Genomic DNA, 20,273 nt, shown 5'->3' with positions numbered 1-20,273 from the left:
CAATCCCGCGTCCGGCCACCCTGATTTAGGTTTTCCGTGATTTCCCTAAATCACTCCAGGCAAATTGCGGGATGGTTCCTCTGAAAGGGCACGGCCGACTTCCTTCCCCATCCTTCCCTAATCCGATGACCTCGCTGTCTGGTCTCCTTCTCCAAACAACCCCCCCAATAATTATTTTTGTAAAACAAAACAAGAAAAACCTTGACTCATTTGTTACCAATGGATAAATGCACAAATATGACACACAATCCATGGCAAACATTAATCTTGTGAGCCAAACTGAGTAGAAGTCGTGATAAGATGAGAAATTTTTCAGCAAACTATCCCTATCCCTACCCCAATCTGTTAGGAAAAGAACCAATACTTTTAGAAGTAATGTAAAGGAAATGTTCATCAAAAATACCTTTTATTATGTTGATGAGTCTCTGATGACAAACTTGCACTGGACATATGATCTCATCCTCTCCCCAAAAAATTTAAATCTTACGGAAAATTGTGTTCTGGAAATACTATGTTTACAGTAGTCAACTGTGCATAAAATTTCTTTTTATTTTTGTATCTTGTTCTAAGCACAAATGTTCTAGTTGTTCCATATTTTGTACATCTGTACTTTATAAGATGCATGGACCAAATAAATAAGTAAAAATAAAAGTGTATTAATGCAAAACTCCACCACTTAGAAGCATCACATGTTGTAGCACCAGTCACATCGAGCCAATGGGTGATGCCCACTGTGGCAAACAAAAAGCCTAATGGCATAATTCATATTTGTACTGATTTCAAAGCATATTCAAGGTGCATTCAACAACTAATGCAAGCCTTTTTTTTCAGAAAGGGGTTGGGTTTATTCAGGATTCCAATAGACCATATTATTCCCCACTCTTTTGGTTACACAACTTTATTTTTCAATATCATCTCCATTCAATGTGAGGCCTTTATGCACCCTTAATGGGGAGGTCTGTAGACCCGCACGATACCACTCTACTGGTCGATGTCGGAGCAAAAGCCTTGCTCCGTCAATAACCTCAACATCATCTACATACAGCTTTCCATGGAGTGCATCCTTCATTGGGCCAAACAGATGGAAGTCAGAAGGGGCAAGATTTGGACTGCATGGAGGATGAGGAAGAACAATCCAATGAAGTGTTGTGAGCTCCTCTCGGGTGCACAGACTCGTGCCAGGCCTTGTGTTGCAGAGAAGGAGAAGTTTGTTTGCATTTTTGTGGCAATGAACAGGTCCAACATTGCAGGAGTTACAGCTGTGGATATCGGACAGGTTTGTGCGATCTTCTTGTGATGGTGACAGATGCCTCACCCAGTGACTCACTGTGCTTTTGCTCACTGGTGGGTCTCTGCAGACATTCTGCAAGTGCCTGTGAATATCCGTGATGCTTTGGTTTACTGCCAAAAGAAACTCAATGACAGCTCACAGCTTGGAATGCATCTCCATTACAGAGACTATTGTGAAGGTATGTATAGTGTTGCCACTTGTCAGAACTTCATGAGACTTTAGGGGCTTAAAACAAATTCCACATTTTTTCAACAGAAATTGGCCAAGGGAAAAAATGTGCTGCATTACTTACTGAATGCCCCCTGTATCAGTGTTGAATCTAATGTAGACGTTTATCTGATTCTGCATATAGAAGAGCTACAATGGACTGACATATGGATATATTTTTCTTTGCACTACAGAGTCGGTGTTAATCAGAGGTTCTTCCACTGGCCACAGGGGAGTCAGTGTGCTGGTTTGTGATCTCAAGTTTGATCTGGCCTCACATCCTCAAGATAATACAGAAGGCACACTAGGGGATGTCGAGGATGTGTCATGTATATTGGCCAGGCATTGACCCACCAGTGAACATGCAGCCTGAGCCTGATAAATGTGTGTGAAGTCAGTTGAAACTGGTGCAACACTTTCCTCCATGACTTATCTCTAACAGCCACAGGCCAGCATACACACTGACTTTGCAGGCCTGTTCAAATGGGCTATGTGATTATTTGTGGAGAATCTGTCAAATTTCCCACAGATATCATCAGTGACATCAGCAGTTGTAATTAGAGCTCTATCAATGATTTTCACCACAGAGGGAGCATCACCACTATCACCTCTGACAATGTCCAACAATGCACATTGGGTGAGTCTGTTTCTTTAGCTAAAGAAGTAGCATATTACATCTGACCACCATTCCATTTCACCCTGCATCAAACTCTGAAGCAGAGCAGTTGGTCGGAACTTTACAGGCCCAAGTGAATAAAATGATGATGATGGTGACTTCTGAAATGTTTCCTTTCTTAGTATGGATCCACACCTGAACATGACCACAGTCTTGGTGATGCACTACAAGATGCACCATACCCTTTGCAATCTGAGAATGACTCAGAGGGCCCAGTCCACATAGTCATGCTCATACTATCACATGGACTTTTTTTTTTTGGGGGGGGGGGGGGGGGGGGGGCAAACAAGAGTGCCTCATATGCCATTGCAATCAGCTCTGGCACTGGCAGTCAAATTATGTTATGTCCAACATAGCCTCATCAGTGCCCAAGTAGCCTCCTGAAATGGCCTCCACTGCCAGTTATGCCTCCTCACTGTATCAGGTCCAGATCGCTAAGTCCCAGACTTCCAACACTATCCACCGAAGATCCTGGCCATGCTCCCAGCAAGGCAAGAATATGACCTCTGAACCCCCTATCAACTCATTATGCCAAGATTATCGTGGGCAACAGAATATGGGTAGTTTGCGGAGAAAAAACTACTGCCCACAGCTGTGCAAGTTCCATCCTAACAGGAAGAAAAAATCCCTGTTACAATGCTCATGGCATCTATTGTCACTGAGCTGTTTTCACAGATGCCTGCCCCTCTGTGTCACCACTCTCAGTTTCGCCCCAGCCTCTACTAGCCCTATGGGCCATTTAGAGGGGAGGGTATCTAATATACTGCCATTCCAGCAGTATGGAGACAGACTTGGAGCGTAGCAGCAATGCTGTTTGTAAGGCAAATAATTCAGCTTTCAGCTGCTGCGACTCAAGGGATCATGGCAGATAGCTGTTGGTCTGTAACAGAATATAAATAGTTGACCAGCTGGGTGACTCAGCAGTTTATATTTCGAATTTGAAACCTTCGTTATGCTGATTCAGAAATACAACTATCACTTTGCTTGTCTGGACCAACACTTTGATTTGGAACTTTTTTTGACCATATGTAGCTGTTTAAAATTATTCTGTCTTTTTTCATAACTTCTGATTAGATCTCACATTACTTGCGATCATAACATTCACTGTCTACTGTATTTTCAACCATCGTCTTAGTGTAAATTTTGATCTCCACATGCTACATGGTTCACAGCCATGACCTTCCTCATTGTGTCAGGCAATGATGCAAAAACTGGCATCACACCCTTCCCACCAAAACTACTGGCAGCTCATTTTCTCTCCACTTGTGACAAAGAAACATTTCATTTGAAAAACAATGTATCTGTAACACTGTTGTTAAAGTTTTCATTACTAAAAAGTAAACTACACTGAACTAACAATTTATTTGTATATTACATAAAGTATCACTTTCTTATCTGCACATATGTGGAAAATGAAACAATTTACATCTTCCCACCCCATCCATCCAGATAAACATACATATACAGATGCAAATGTGAAGTATGAAAGCGAAAAATACAGCCACAATACTCACAGGTATATCAAACAGTGAAGTTGGTGACTTCGGAACAACTTCAAATCCCAATCCATAGAGTGCCGAGTACTGTAATGACACAACAAGAAAATTTTCACACTTGGGTTGGCTTTTACTGATGATAATAATAGAAAGGGCAATACATAAAATTCAGATGAAAAAGTAGACTGAAAATAAAATACAAACAATTATTCACACTGATACATAACCAAGGTTTAACATTCTTAACAGAAAAACTATATCGGGTAATATAAGGGAGTATGTGGATAAAAATAAATGTATGCAAAACTGAGACAATAAAAAGTTATTTCACAAAGCGGTATGAATTGCTATAGGGTGCAATTCAAAGTTGACCACATTGTGTCAGGTTCACGAACTTTTTCAATTCTTAAGAAAAGTTACATGTGTACATTATTTATCAACAGTACCTCAACTAAAAAAAAACTCAATATTTCAGCTGAAAGGGTTCATTTTCCAGGAACATCTACTAAAAATAGCACCTATATTTTGTAAGCTAGCTTTCAGCTCAATGGGGTGTCAGCTACCTGTCTCAAACTTCCAGTGGTTCAAGGCATCATATATTGGCAGTGTGGAAAAGTATATACCCCTAACAAGATTAACCATAGGACACAGTGTAAATGTAATTAAACATAAAATGACATATGCTCAAGAATTTACTAATAACTAAATGATAAAGATAGGAGGCTAGAAGCAGTAAGTATTAGCAAGTAGGTACACAGTTCTGATTGTGTCTCATAAAGTCTTGCCAATTAGTAGTGAATGAAATCATGAACAATGATATGAAAACTAGATTAATCATACTGAATTAACTCTAAATAATGATAATGTTTCTGATTCTTCTGTTATCAACAATACAGTTAACTGTTACTTTATAGATACCACTGAAAATTATATTTGAATGAAATGGGACACGCCATGCAGGTATAACAATAAAATGAACTGAATTGTTGTAAGCTACCTTCAATTACAGCAATTCTGCAGCTAATGAGCCTCATGAATAAAAAAATGGCAGGCTGGAATGACGTTTTTCCTCTTCCATTGAAGATAATGGAAGCAAGAGTTAGCCACACCATTAGTCCACCTAATAAGCTGTATACTTAAGAAAAGTGTATTGCCACATAGTTTGAAACTGAGTGTAGTCAAATCTTTGTATAAAAAGGGGGAAATAGTTGCCTTAGTCCCAACCTTTGGCAAAGGTCCTGATGCTGGGGCAGCGACAGGAAGATGGGGAAGGTGTCACTACCACACAGGTCATCATATTCTCTGCAGTGGATAGAGGGGAGAAGTCCTGGCCGAGTAACTACCATGAGCTACACTGAAATGTGTGGCAGCCACAGTAATTTAGAGGCAGAGGTCGAACTGAGACAGTAAAGCTTCGACATCTCTGCCTCGGCCAGTAAGCACGGTGCCACCCCACAAGGTATTAAGGGTGTTAAAATCTCCCAAAAGTAGGAAAGGTTTAGGGAGTTGATCAATCAGTGCAGCTAATACATTCAGGGGTACTGCGCCATCAGGAGGAAGATATAACATTGCATACAGTTATTTCCTGCGTCATCCTTATTCTGACAGCCACAGCTTCAAGAGGCGTTTGAAGGGAACAGTGTCACTACAGACTGAGTTGAGGACCATAAACACAAACCCCACTTGACACTCGATTATAGTCGCTATAGTTTCTGTAATATTCCTTACAGCCGCAGAGGGCAGGGGTCCTCATTGCCAGGAACCAAGTTTCCTGGAGGGTAAGGCAGACAGCAGGTCTAAAGCTTAACAGTTGCTGTAGCTCAGCCAGGCGGTGGACAAAACTGCCGCAAATCCACTGGAGGATGACCTCACTGTGAGACTGGGAAGGCACGGAACATTCAATGAGGCAGTTTACGCCTCAGGGTCACTTGCTGCCATCGACTTATTGCCTGAGCAGTCTATATCCATTGTGTCTGAGGGTCTGGTGAGATCTAGGTCCTCAGCAGACGCCAGAATCTCCACCCCATTCTCAGACACAGAGCTTGTAGGTAGCAGTGGTGCAGATGCCACCGCAATTTCCTTGGTCTTAGGGGTCTTCTTTTTGGATTTCTCTCACTGCTCCTTGGGGTTTCCCTGTCTGGAAGGACTTCACTGGCTCAGTCTCCGGGACTGAGGATGAGCGTGAAGCCCTATGACCAGCTTCTTTTGAGCTCTTCAGCCACTGGCAGGTGTCATCTTTCCCACTAGCAGAAACCTGGGGAGGGAGTGACCCAAGGGACCCCTTCCTTGTGAGAGAAGCCGAAGAAGACTTACGCTTATCTGGCTTAGAAGTGGGGACAGACGTCACTGATGGTTGGAGGGGGGTTTGCTCCCAAAGTAGGTGGTGTGGGAGCAACAGGAAGGGAAATGCCCCCCATCATCAAGGGGGCAGGTGTAGTCTTCCAGCTCTGAGAGGTGACTGGGGTTAGCAAAGCTGATGTTGCCAGAACTGTTGTAGCAGTGGCGTAAGACGATGTCATACGTACAGGATGCATGCGTTCAAATTTTCTCTTAGCCTCAGTGTAGGTCAGTCAGTCCACAGCCTTGTACTCCATGATTTTCCTTTCTTTCTGGAGAATACTGCAGTCTGGCGAGCAAGGTGAATGGTGCTCTCCGCAGTTGACACAGATGGGAGGCGGGGCACATGGAGTATTGGGATGTGATGGGCGTCCGCAATCTCAACATGTGATGCTGGAAGTACAGCGGGAAGACATATGGCCAAACTTCCGGCACTTAAAGCAACGCATTGGGGGAGGAAAATAGCACTTTACATCAGAACGGTAGACCATAATCCTGACGTTCTCGGGCACTGTATCGCCCTTGAAGGCCAAGATGAAGGCATCAGTGAAAATATGATTATCCCTCGGACCCTGGTGGACATGCCAGATGAAATTACACTTCACTGCTCTAAATTGGCACACAGCTCGTCGTCAGACTGCAAAAGAAAGTCTCTGTGAAATATGATACCCTGGACCATATTTAAGCTCGGGGCATGATGATTACAGAAACATCCCCCAGCCTGTCACAAGCGAGTAACATATGTGACTGGGCAGAGGATGTTGGTTTGATCGAGACTGACCAAGATCTCATTTTAGACAATCCCTCCAGCTCCCCGAAATTGTCCTCTAAATGCTCGACAAAAAACTGAGGTTTCATCAACATGAAAGATTCCCCATAAGCTCTCGAACATACAAGGTATTAGGGCGAATTAGATTCGCTGCCATCCTTAGCCTGACGTACCCCCCCCCCCCCCCCCCCCCCCCCCCCCCCCCCCCCTGGTGCAGCCATGGAGGGGAACGATTTGGGATTATACTTCTGTGCATTGAATTAAGCTTGTGAATGCTTAGAGACTGCTGGTGTTTCACCGCCAGCAAGAGATCATGGACTACACTTCATCGCGTGTCACCTGCCCTGATGCCACCCACTCTGACCAGGGCCCTCCCTACGGGTGCCACCCAGCCACAGCAAAGGACACCTGGCAGGATGGCCATTGCCGGGAGTCCCAATGCCACAGGGGGATGGGCATCTACCCCTTGGCATACGTTGGGAGTTAATGGTGCAGACATCAGCAGAGCAATCCCTGTGAGGTCAGGGGGCTACAATCAACAGGGTACATGGTGGTCCCACAACAACGGACTGGCTACTGTGCTGGATATCAGGTGCAAAGAAGTCCATGGTCACCGCCGATGCAGGAAGCGACAGTGCATAGTTCATGGTGGAAAACACACCCAGGAAGATGTCCTCACCCAAGAGATGGAAAATGATGGATGGAAATGTGATGATGAGAAAGTGGGCTAAAGATCTCAATGCACGATGGATGTGATGCACCCTGTAATGCACCCTTCCTCAATTTGCTCGCTCTTAAGGAAAATTTTGAAGAATAGTGGTCAAACCCTACAGGGGACCATCACATAAAGGCCGAAACGTGTGAAACTCCTTTTAGTCGCCTTTTACGACAGGGCCTATTCTTACCCCCTGGACCCACAAGGTTTACTATTCAAGTATATTAAGTATAGTGCACAGTGTTGCTGTAGTAGTGACTACATTATACACTCTAACACCATGAAGGAATTATCTGAATGGGATAGAAATCAGCAGATGTAACATTCACTTACAGACAAACAAATTTTTACAATTTCAGAATTGGACAATTTATTCAAGACAAAGAGCTTCAACAAACTAAGCAAATCAATAATGTGATGCAAGCAGTTATTCGGCTTTGCATTGATTGATAGGGTTGATAGATTGCTTCCAGAGGGGTATCATGCAAAATTCTGTCCAAAGGGAAATGACGCAAAATTATGTCCAACTGGCACATTAGATCATCAAAATCATGGCTTGTTGGAGGGGTCTGCCCATAATGTCCACATGTTCTTAATTGGGATGAGATCTGGCAACCTTGCTGGCCAAGGTAGGGTTTGGCCAGCATGAAGACAAGCAGCAGAAACTCTTACCATGTGCAGGCAGGTATTATCTTACTGAAATGCAGACCCAGGATGGCTCGCCATGAAGGGCAACAAAATAGGACATAGACTATCGTTGATGTACTCCTATGTTGTAAGGATGCCACAGATGATAATTAAAGAGCTCTTGCTATTAAATCAAGTGGCACGCCAGACCCTCACTTCTGGTTGTCAGGTTGTATGGTGGGTGACAGGTTTGTATCCCGCTGCTACCTAGTGCATTTCCAGACACGTCTTCGCTGGTCATCAGAGCCTAGAATCTCACTGGCTGGGCAGAACTGTCTTCAGTGATGAGTCCCACTTCGAATTTAGCCCTGATGACCAGCAAAGATGTGTTGGACAGCTGTAGGATACCAACTTGACTGTCACCAGGCATATGGTCCGACAACCAGAGGGGTGGTCTTGGGTGCCATTACATTTCATAGCAGGACTGCTTTGGTTGTTATCTGGGGCACACTTACAGCACAGCAGGATGTTGATGATACTCTACACTCCATGGTTTTTTTTCCACCTTTCATGCCAAGCCATTATGGGCTTTCATTTCAGAAAGATAATACCCTTTCACCAATGACGAGGGTTTCTATTGCTTATCTTCATGCTTGCCAAACCCTACCTTGACCAGCAAGGTCACCAGATCTGTCACAAATTGAGAACATTTGGCTTAGAATTTTGACAATCCAGAGCACCAACTGGACAGAATTTGGGACAATATCCCTGAGGACGACATACAACAATTCTGCCAATCAATCCCAGCCGAATTACTGCTTGCATAATGGCTATAGGTGAACCAGCACGTTATGAACTTGCTCAATTTGTGAAGTTCTTTCTCATGAATAAATTGTCCAATTCTGAAATTGTAAAAATTTGTTTGTTTGTACACATGTGTCACATCATCCAATTTCTGTCCCATTTGGATAATTGCTTTGTGGCACCATTTTTTTTTTTTTTTGTTTATAATAGGCTGCAATTTCATATCATTGTTAAGAAGTATGGAGCTTTAACATTCAGATGCCAAATTCACTGTTTTGGGAGTATGTGGTTTAGTACTCTCGTTGGGATGTCGTAACATGCCAATACCCCAAAAAGGAAAATAAGTATACCAGTTTGTACTCGGCTTTACGGAACATGATGAATGAATGAATGGTAGAAACAAGACAGTTCATTGAGTCAATAAAAGCCATCCAGGAACTTAGGCTACATGGCACAGCAGAACAAGATGAAAAAAACTTCCTATGTCTTGTGACACAATGTGTCATTTGATTCTGGGGCACTGATAAAACTAGGCCCAAAGAGTTGCCCATATTTAATATTTTTGGGATACCATTGCGGAACAGGTAGCAGTTAAAAAAAAAAAAAAAAAAAAAAAGGAGAGCTGCCTGTAGGCTGCATTTTGCCATTGCAGTGAAACACAGTCTATAATACCATTTTATTGTAATCTTCAACAGTTGAAGCACTTTCATCTGCAACTAAATTTTGACATTTGAAATTATTGTTGGAAATAGTAAACACTGACTCTATCCTTCATTCTCATATCTTACTGACAAAGAAGTAATACCAGAAAAGCTCATATTCACTTGCACAGATTAGGCAAGGATAAGGAAAGAAATTGGTGGTAGCTTTGTTTATGAATTTAACAATGTATGCCTGGATTGGTTCACTAAAATGACAGGAAAGTGAAGCCAAAATCTGAATGAATATTCACTACATTATTTTTGTACTTTTGCACCCCGACATCACAGAGAATAAACATGGTCCTGCATGCAATAACCACTCACAGACAGCAGGTGGCAGCACTTGCAGTGGGGGGGGGGGGGGGGTTATATAAAGTTTGTCAAGAGGGACACACAAGACGTGCAGGTGTTGTTGTTGTAGTACTGTGGAAATGAAGTGATTTATCTGCTATCCAAAATGGCATATCATTGGCTTTTGGGTCAAGTGTGGAAGCATTTCCAAAACAGCTAAGTTTGTAAACTGTTTGTGTGCTGCTGTGGTTAAAGTACACCATCCATGGCAAACTGGCAATATCCAAAGTTGACACTGAGACAGCTGTGGTGCACCACAGGCAGTAGATGACCAGGGTGAATAACGGCTGCGGAGATGTGTATGACAAACAGACGTGCGGCTATTAAGTGAATAGACATGCAACTACCCACGCATATGAACCAAGGGGCTACCGACAGTTTCTCCTCAACGAGCTTTTTGGCAAATGTTGCAGCGTACGAGCCTTCGCACCAGGTACCTGGTACATGCGTCCATGCTGCCTGTTATTCATTGGCAACGAAGGCTGGAATTTGCACACCAGTACCACAACTGGATATCCGCTGAGTGGTGGCAGTTGGTCTTTCCAGATGAATCACATTTATGCTCCCTCGAACAGATGGTCGTTGGTGTGTGCAGTGTGAAATGTTTGAAAACGAAGAGGCTGCAACAGTCGTTAAAGAGTATCAACGTCTGGGGAATATTTTCTTGATATTCCCTGGTGATCTTGCCATTCTGGAAGGCACAATGGATCAATACAAGTATGCAAATATCGTTGGGGATCATGTCCATCCCCACATGCAGTCTGTCTTTCCTTGGCACAATGGCATCTACCAGCAGTACAATCCAATGTGTCACACAGCTCACAGTGTATGTCCATGGTTTGAAGAGTACCAGGGCAAGTTTACCATAGTCCTCTGGCCACCAAACTCCTCAGGCTTAAACCCAATTGAGAATCTGTGGGACCACCTCGATCGAGCTTTTTGTGTCACAGATCCTCAACTGGGAAACCTTGCGCAGCTGCTCACAGCATGGCTTCACATTCCTGTTGGAACCTTCCAGAACCTCATTGACTCTCTTCCTGCACGTCTTCTAGCGGTCTGTGCTGTAAAAGGTGGTTATGCGGGGTTTTGACAGGTGGACACATTAATGTGTGTGGGCAGTGTAGTTTCAATACAGAATATGTAAATCAGGATATTCAAATGAAGATCTGACACACAACATTCACGAATAAGTGTAGATGTTATCAATTACAAATTTTTTCTGTGTTAATCTCAGCAAGGTGATACTTTCTTGAGTTTGAAAATGATATAGCTACAATATCTTTCCTGTTATTTCAATTGCAGGGTTCTTTGCATTTCTGAAGTAGCAAGTATCACTGAAATGTACACAATTTTAAGTTCTACTTCAATGTGGATATATTTTGATCATTGTAAACTACCTATTGCTAGTTCTGTTTACTTCAAAATCCTTATCTGATGTTGATTCATGAAATAAAACACAGAGCTTCAAAATCAAACAATTTTCTTAGATTCATATACTTTTGTGAGTTATTTTTTTTATCTTGCTCAGCACACTAAATATAATCATTTTTGTAAAAGGTAAATAAATAACCTATTACTGAAATTGGTATCTGACCCCTTGCAGTGTACCAAAAATGATGTAGAATAAGTCCAGGCTGAGCTCCATACGACACAGTTTCATCAATATAGCAATTAGTAGAAATATTGCTCAGTGTGTGTCTGAGCACTGATAAAACAGCATTATCTTCTTGCTCCGAAATGGCTATTATCAGCTGCGATTAATTTCAGAAGCAAACTGTGTGTACACAATCATGAACACAGCCAATCTAGACAGGTATTGTGTTAAATATGCAGTGCTAATTAGACATGAGGCAGTGCAGTATAACATAGCCAAGCCTATGACTTTGGTATATGGAAACTGAAAAAAAATTAGATAGTCATAATTCCCAATATTAAAAAACATTATCTAGTAAAATATGGGAATTGGTAGCACATTTATCCCACATATCCCACTAAAAGTATGTAGAGTATCCACTTCATCAAATGTTATGAACACCATCTCACAATGACACTTTTCTGTTGTAAAAAATTATTTAAGAATTTCAGAAAGCACGTCCTGAGCTAGGTGCTTAATATTGGGGTCCAGATGGTGAGGCTAGTAGATGTTTCCACAATAACTTATTTTATTAACAAACATATCCTCTTGATCTTGTGGTGCATGTGTGATGTTAGGATATGTAATTACTCAAGGTATTAGCTAAACAGAAAATTTACAAACGAATCTCATTTCAAACATATCAACAATGTCAAGGACAGATGAATTTAACTATTCAAAACTGTTCAAATGTATATTAAGATGGCATGCTGAAAAGTGATACATCCGAATTATGTGTGAAAACTCTTACACATTTTTAAATAAAACAAACATTATTAACATTCTTCATGTGTACATATCTGCAGCCCTCTCGCTAGAGGGCTCTGAATTGTCGTGTGTAACAGGGTACTGTGTAAAATAACTATGTCAGTATGTGGGAAACACCATTCTGTAATCAAGTTTCGAATCTTAAGAGCTTGTCCACACATGGAGCTTCCTCTCCTTGAGCATGATAATTTCAGGCCACATGCAAGCACTGTGACATCTGCAACAATCCACTGCCTTGGGATCACTGTCATCGATCATTCTCCATACAGTCTGGACTTGGTCCCATCCAATTTTCATGTTTCCAAAACTTAAAGAACATCTTCGAGGAGGTGAGGTTGTAGTTCCATGAAAAAGTCACACATTCTACAGTTACACTATTGACAAATTGGTCACTCATTGAGAGAAATAGTTTGCCACCAGGGTGAATACATTAAGAAATAAATATTTAAGACATGAAGAATAAAGTGTAGAATGTTAATAAGGTTCATTTTATTTAAAAGGATACAGAAATATTGTCTTATAAAATTTGGAGGCATTAATTTTCAGCATGCCCTCATAAAAATATGAATTTAGCAATAAAAAGAAGGAAAAAATCATTAAAACTTGGAATAATGAAATGAATATATGCAACCACAGAGCTCAAAACTAAAACTGTAGAAATATAACAAAATGGAAAATAGGAAGGAATATTAGAGTTTAATGCCATTTTCATGATGTCATTTGAAATGGAGAACAAGTTTAGGTAGCACAAATATGGGGATGATTCTGGGCTGTGTATTTATCAAGGGAATCATTCTCACATTTGCCTCAAAAAGTTTATGGAAATAATGAAAAACCTTAAACATGGTAGATGGATGGCATTTCTTTTGAATATGAATCTCCTGAGAGGTGTCTGCCTGCTTAGGTGAGTGGTAACGTGCTTGCCTCCCACACAGTGTGCCCGTGTTAGATTCCTGGCCGGGTTGGAGATTTTCTCCACTCATGGACTGGGTGTTGTGTTGTCCTCATCATAATTTCATCCTCATCACTGGCACATAAGTCACCCAATTTGGCATCAACTGAAATAAGACTTGCACTCAGTGGCCGAAATTCTCCAGATGGGGCCTCCCGGTCAACAATGCCACACAGTCATTTAATTTTTTTTTCCCTGTGAGGTGACCACAATAACACCTCAGCCATCAACAACCAAACAAAGGCGATGCATGAAACAGTCTGTGTGTCTCTCAACGAATTTCTCTAAAGAACACGATTTTTATCTATTTTATCTAGTAATTTCATCTTTATTCATTCTAAATAATGCCTTATTATGACATAAATGTAAAGAGTTAAGGATTTTGATATTATTATACTGTACACCTACAGAAGAAGGGATCAGTTGGTAGGACATATCCTGAGGCATCAAGGTATCACAAATTTAGCATAGGAGGGCAGCATGGAGGGTAAAAATCGTAGAGGGAGACCAAGAGATGGATACACTAAGCAGATTCAGAAGGATGTAGGCTGCAGTAGGTACTCGGAGATGAAGGAGCTTGCACAGGACAGAGTAGCATGGAGAGCTGCATCAAACCAGTCTCAGGACTGAAGACCACAACAACAACAACACCTACTAACAACTTTTGTTTTGTTTTAGGGTGCAAAAGCAACTAGGGTCATACAAGCCCATGTCAAAACTGTGAAACATGAAGACAAAGAGAAGAGTTAAAAATGACTACAAGTCAATCCCAATCGATGGAAGAGATGACAGCTAAAAACTGGGACACGGAGAAAGGTCTATAAAATATGATATAGAGAAATGAAGGTCCAGAACTAAAAATTACATGGCCTACACCATTTTGCTACAACGGATAAAAAGTAAAACACGGTTGACAGCCCATGCATCGTTTGCTAAAATGGGCGATAACTTAGATGCAAATCCACACGGGAAAATGGGCATTCCATCAGGAAATGGCAGACAGTTAAAAGCTGGGTGCAATGAGCACAAAGTGGTGCCTAAAAAGGCAGTGCCCAATACGTAACCTAGTTAAAATGACCTCCTCGTGGCGGGAGGGTCGAGAGGAGTTCATCCAAGTCATTGGGAGAGCTCAATAACCTGGAGCTTACTCCCATGAAAGGAGGACCGGTGGCGATGCCGAAGTGACACCAACTCCTGACAGATGGCAACACAGAGATCATCGGAGGGTATATAAGAACTAGTGGACTGAGGTATGAGGCCTTGCAGCCTTGGCAGCAGCATCAGCAGACTCGTTTCCTATCAGAGTGACATGACCAGGAACCAACATAAGCAGCACAGAGATACCATCAAGAGTGTGCAAATAAAAGTTTTCCTGGATCCGTTGCACTGAGAAATGGGCAGCGTACAGCGCAGAGAGGCTTTGAAGTGTGCTGAGAGTCTGAGCAGGTGATACAATTGAAAAGCCTGTCTCAATGGATGTACTCCGAGGCCCGATACAGAGCGAAGAGCTCTGCTGTAAATACTGAGCAGTGTCCTGAAGCTGATACTGGAAAACATCGGCGCCAGTGACGGAAGCACATCTGACACCACGGTCAGTACGAGAGCCATCAGTGTACACAGAGGTACTATCGCAAAGCTCCATGCAAAGGTCGAGAAACTGAGAGAGACAGAGCAAGGCTGGAGAAGTGTCCTTAGGAAGTGAATGAAGGCTAAGGTGAATGCGGGCCACTGCTACATGAAGCCAAGGTGGTGAAGGTTGCAGGTAGTGTGAAGTTAAGCTGCCAGAACAAGAGCCGAAAGTGAACTCCAGGAGGTAACACAGAAGAGGGACATGCTCCATACTGGTGATCAAAGGAGTCACCAAAGAAGGGGGCATAAGATGGGTGGCCACGCATGGCAGACAAACGGCATGCATACATGCTGATGAGAAAGTCACGGTGGTAGGACAGTGGTAGTTTTGGCAGTTCTGCATACAGCCTCTCAACCAGGCTAGTGTAAAAGACGCCAGTGGCCAAATGGATGCCACGATGGTGGATAGTACTGAGACAACGTAATAGGGGCAGACGCGCAGATGCATAAACAAATCATAGTCCAGTTTCGAATGGACAAGGGACCAGTACAAATGGAGGAAGGTGGTTTGTTCTGCACCCCAGGAAGTGCCATTGAGGATTTGTAGGGACCGCATACAGGTGGCTGTCATGTAAGACATGTCGGAGGACCCAGAGTGTTTCCTATAGAGTTTGTAGTTTCAACGAACTGATGAGCAACAGGCCCAAGATGTAAAGATGGTGGGAGAAACCAATTGCACCATCTGAAATTCAAACAAATGGTGTTTTCAGAGGAAAAACAGAAGCCATTGTCGATGCTCCACGAGTACAGATGTACGAGGGTCAGTCAAAAAGTAATGCTTCCTATTTTTTTTTCTACGTTTAATTGTCAGGAAATTTAAATGCAATTACATAGGTTGAAAACCACAACATTGAGGATCATTTTGCCATTTTTCAATGTAATCTCTGCCCATCTCTACAGTTTTGGTCCATCTTTGAACAAGGGCATGTATCCCAGCACGGTAAAAATCACAGCTCTGCTTCCTAAGCCATTGACGCACGGATGTTTTGACGGCCTCCTCATCTTCGAAATGAATCCCACGATGAGCTTCTTTTAGTGGCCCGAACAGATGGAAGTCTGATGGTGCCAGGTCAGGGCTGTATGGGGGATGAGGCAAAACTTCCCATCCAATTTTGACAATCTCGTCAGAGGTGTGTGGTCTTGCATTGTCATGCAAAAGAAGAACATCTGCCATTGATTTTGTTGGGCGAACTCGCTGAAGACGTGCTTTAAGTTTTTTGAGGGTTGTGATGTATTGAACAGAATTTATTGTGCATCCCTGCTCCAAAAAATCAACCAGAATCACACCCACTGTATCCCAGAAAACTGTTGCCATAACTTTCCCTGCCGATTGCACAGTTTTGAATTTTTTCTTCCTCGGCGAGCTTGTGTGACGCCACTCCATTGACTGCCTCTTTGATTCGGGTTCAAAAAAATGCACCCATGTTTCGTCCCCGGTCACAATTTTTTTCAGAAACTCATCTCCCTCCAAACGGAAGTGCTGCAAGTGTTGGGAGGCTATTGTTTTCCTTGCCTCTTTATTCTGATCGGTTAACATTCTTGGAACCCACCGTGCACAAACTTTTGAGTACCCCAATTGTTTAATAATCGTGATCACACTGCCTTTACTAAGAGAAATAATGCGACACACTTCATCTGCAGTCACCCGACGGTCACCACGAATGATGTCATCAACTTGCTGAATGTTGTGTGGAGTCACTGCACTCACCGGCCTGCCGCTCCGCTTTTCGTCAGTCAACGGTGTTTGCCCTTCAGCTTCCTTACAACGACGAACCCATCGTCTAACAGTGCTGACATCCACTGTCACAACACCATACACCTTCTTCAGTCTTTCATGAATGCGTATGGGCGTTTCACCTTCTGCATTCAAGAATTCAATCACACAACACTGTCTCAAACGAACATCGATGTCGGCCATCTTACAAACTTCTGCTGTGCTGCCACCTATTGACACAGAAAGTTACTACTGCAGTGGATTGCAGAAGAAGGTTTGAGGAATGGCGCAAAATTCAAATTTTTCACTTAACTTAATTTTTTTAAGTAGAAAAAAAATGGGAGGCATTACTTTTTGACCGACCCTCGTAGACACCGCTACATGAGGCACATCCGTGGAGAACTGCAATAGCTAGCAAAATCGTCAACAAAAAGAGAGCTGGAGATGCCCAGCACGAGATGGGCCATTAGAGGGTTAATGGCGATGGTGATAGCAAAGAGGACGATGCTCAGCATGGAACCCTGAGGCACACCATTTTCCTGGTGTCTGACAATGCAGAAACTACAAAGACCTTGAAAATTTGGTCTTTTAAGAATTCCTCAAGGAAATTGAGCAGGCAACCACGGAAGTCCCACGTGTAGAGAGTACGGAGGATACCAGTCCTCCAGCAAGTGTCGTAAGCTTTCTCCAAATCGAAAAACACGGCCACAGTCTGGGATTTCTGCAGAAAACCATTCATGACATGGGTGGACAAAGTAACAAGACAGCCAAATGCAGAACAGCGTGCTCGAAATCTACGCTGTGCAGTGTTTAGTAAATTGCGAGACTTGAGCCACCATACCAGCCAGGCATCGACCATACATTCCATCACCTTGCAAACACAGCTGGTGAGAGAGATGAGGTGATAGCTAGAAGGAAGGTGTTTGTCCTTACTGGGATTAGGTATGGGTATGACAGTGGCTTCACACCAGTGTCTGGGAAACATGCCCTCTGCCCAGATGCGCTTGTATGTATTACGCAGAAAGTGCTTGCCCGCAAGAAGAAGGTGCTGCAACGGCAGAGGATCAGGATGAAGTGACAGCGTGATCTAGGTCCCTCATGGTGAAGGTGGCATTGTTGCATTCACGATCCTGAGAAGAGACGAGTGTTGCCTAAGCCTCCTCCACTCACTTCTGATGGAAGAAGGCATGGTGATGGTAGTAAGAGATCGAAATTTCAGCAAAAATGGCAGCCCGAGGTGTTGGAGATAGCAACAGGGTCCATGATGTCATTGTCTGCTACTGTCAGACCAGAAATTGGGGAATGGATACCAGTCCCAAAGAGCCATCGGAGGTTGGCCCATACGACAGAAGAGGAAGTGGAAATGTTAAAAGAACTAATGAATGAAATCCAGCTAGCATGTTTGCTATCGCAAAGGATGCGACAAGACTGTGCATGCATCTGTTTATAATGAAGGCAGTTAGGATGATGGTTAAAAATGCAGAGAGCACTTCCCCATGCACGAATTGCTTCATGGCATACCTCAGTCCACCAAGGGACACGGACACAGTGTGGTAAAGTGTAAGTGTAAGGAATGGAACATTCTGCAGCAGTAAGGATAACGTTTGTAAGATATCCCACCCTGTCATCACAACTGGGGAAACCTTGTTCGACAAAAGTCACCAGGGAGGAGTAAAACTGACTGGCCTTAGTAAGCTGCTATTCGGGTGTGCACGCATGTGGAGTAGGAGTCAGCAAACAGATAGCACAAGGGAAATGGTCGCTCGAGTAGGTGTCAGAAAGAACAGGCCACTCAAGACGATGGGGAAGCTGGGCAGTGCAGAAGGATAGATCCAAATGGGAATAGATGTACAAGGAGTCAGAAAGGATTGTGGGTGCTCCTGTGTTACAGCAGAAGAGGTTAAGATGATTAACAAGGTCAGCCAAGAAGGCACCTCTCTGACAGGTTCTGGCAGAACCTCAAAGGGGATGGTGCACATTAAAGTCACTGAGCAGCAGAAATGGGTGAGGTAGCTGCGCAATAATCTGGAGGAAGTCTGCCCTGGTGACACTCAATGACGGAGTGTTATAAATGGTACAAAGGGGAAAGGTAAAGTGAGGAAGGAAAAGGTGAACTGCAACAGCTTGAAGACAGGGAGATGAATTGAGTATGAATGTCGTCCTGTATGAGCAGCACGACTCCCCCATGAGATTGAATGTAGACATTGGGGGGAAGGTCAAGGTCAAAACAGACCAGAAAGAAATGCGAAAGCTCGAAGTTGTTGTGAGGACACAATTTTGTTTCCTGCAGAGTACAAGTGGACACTGCAATTGTAAAACAGGTGTAAATTCTCTTTGTTGAATCGAAGGCTGCAAACATTCCATTGGAGGAGAGTCATGATGAGGAAAAAATGAAGAGGTGTCACCTTGGTGGCTGCCGAGTGCCAGTCTATGAAGACTCGCTGCTACACAGCACAGAGGCAGGAGGATCCTGATCCATGAGTTCCATGGAAAAGTCAACTTTCTCGTGCTGTTGGCCTGCAGAGTTCAACATAGAAAAATGGTTAGTGGTGGGCTCCGGTGACACAGAGGCCGGCCGGACGAGGGCACCATGTGGCAACACCGTCCAAGAGGATCTTCGAGTCAATGAAGGAAAAGACTGTTTGCCTTTGTCAGATTTCTTTGAGCCTTTCTGGTTAGCAGAGGAAGACTCAGGAGTTGGTTGGCTTGAGGGATGTAGGAAGTCTTCACAGGAGTATGCCTTCTGTCCTATATGACCTGCTGATTGTGTAGCTGGTGACTTCGGCCCATGAGGCAAGAGTGTGACGGCATGTTGCACAGCTGGATGAGGGGATGGTGATGCTACCATGACACTGGGCAATTGCACAACCTAAGAACCGAATTTGAGGTCACATGTCTGTGTGGCCATGTCCTTCATGGCGCGTGATGTAGCAAGAACAGCCATACGGTAGAACGCATGGTTTGTGACTAGCCAATAACTTGCGCGTGACTGGGTAAGGATCTTTTTGCTTCAGCTAGAGCTACTGGATAGCCCAACCAAGATACAAGAGACACTCTCGTGAGGCGGTGGCACGGTCGTCACTGCAGTTGATACAGTGGGGACAAGCAGGCAGACAATTGCCCTCATGCACATCCCAACACAGGTTACACATTTGGCCAGGTGTCGACAAGACATTCGGGTGTGGCTGAAACGATGACACTGGTAGCAGCGCGTCGGGTTCAGAATGTACGGTTGGACTGTGATAACTTCATAGCTCTACTTTGATTTTGGACGGAAGCACCACTCTACACAAGGCGAGAAAATGCTAAAGTGTGGAGGCTAAGGAGGCATCTATCTTTTTCATCACTCGATCGATGGCAATGACACCCTGATCAGAGAGGTATGTTTGGATTTTGGCCTGACCGTCAAGCATTCTAGTGTAAATGACACTACAGAAAGAATTCAGAGTTCTATGGGCCTTGACACAAACAGGATAGCCATGGAGAAGCGAAGAAGCTTGCAGTAGTTGTGCTTGAGAATCAGTAGTAGTCTCCAAAAGCAAAGTGACATTCGGTAAATGAGAGCAGGATTTCACAGGGCCGGCAGTTGCATGAACAACTTTC

The 20,273-nt window shown here is 43.4% G+C and overlaps 1 protein-coding gene across 3 annotated transcripts in view; it reads right to left on the bottom strand.

Annotated features, from left to right (window-relative positions):
* LOC126299381 (run domain Beclin-1-interacting and cysteine-rich domain-containing protein) overlaps window positions 1-20,273 on the bottom strand; it is a 134,962-nt gene that overhangs the window by 57,852 nt on the left and 56,837 nt on the right. For all 3 annotated transcript variants that reach the window (XM_049991246.1, XM_049991247.1, XM_049991248.1), the window contains exon 3: window positions 3,689-3,757. In XM_049991246.1, the coding sequence (XP_049847203.1) occupies window positions 3,689-3,757 (69 nt within the window). The remainder of the gene's footprint in view (window positions 1-3,688; window positions 3,758-20,273) is intronic.

This window comes from Schistocerca gregaria, chromosome X (genome assembly GCF_023897955.1).
Source record: "Schistocerca gregaria isolate iqSchGreg1 chromosome X, iqSchGreg1.2, whole genome shotgun sequence".
NCBI classification, from domain to species: Eukaryota; Metazoa; Arthropoda; class Insecta; order Orthoptera; family Acrididae; genus Schistocerca; species Schistocerca gregaria.
This window is presented reverse-complemented; position numbering and strand designations above follow the sequence as displayed.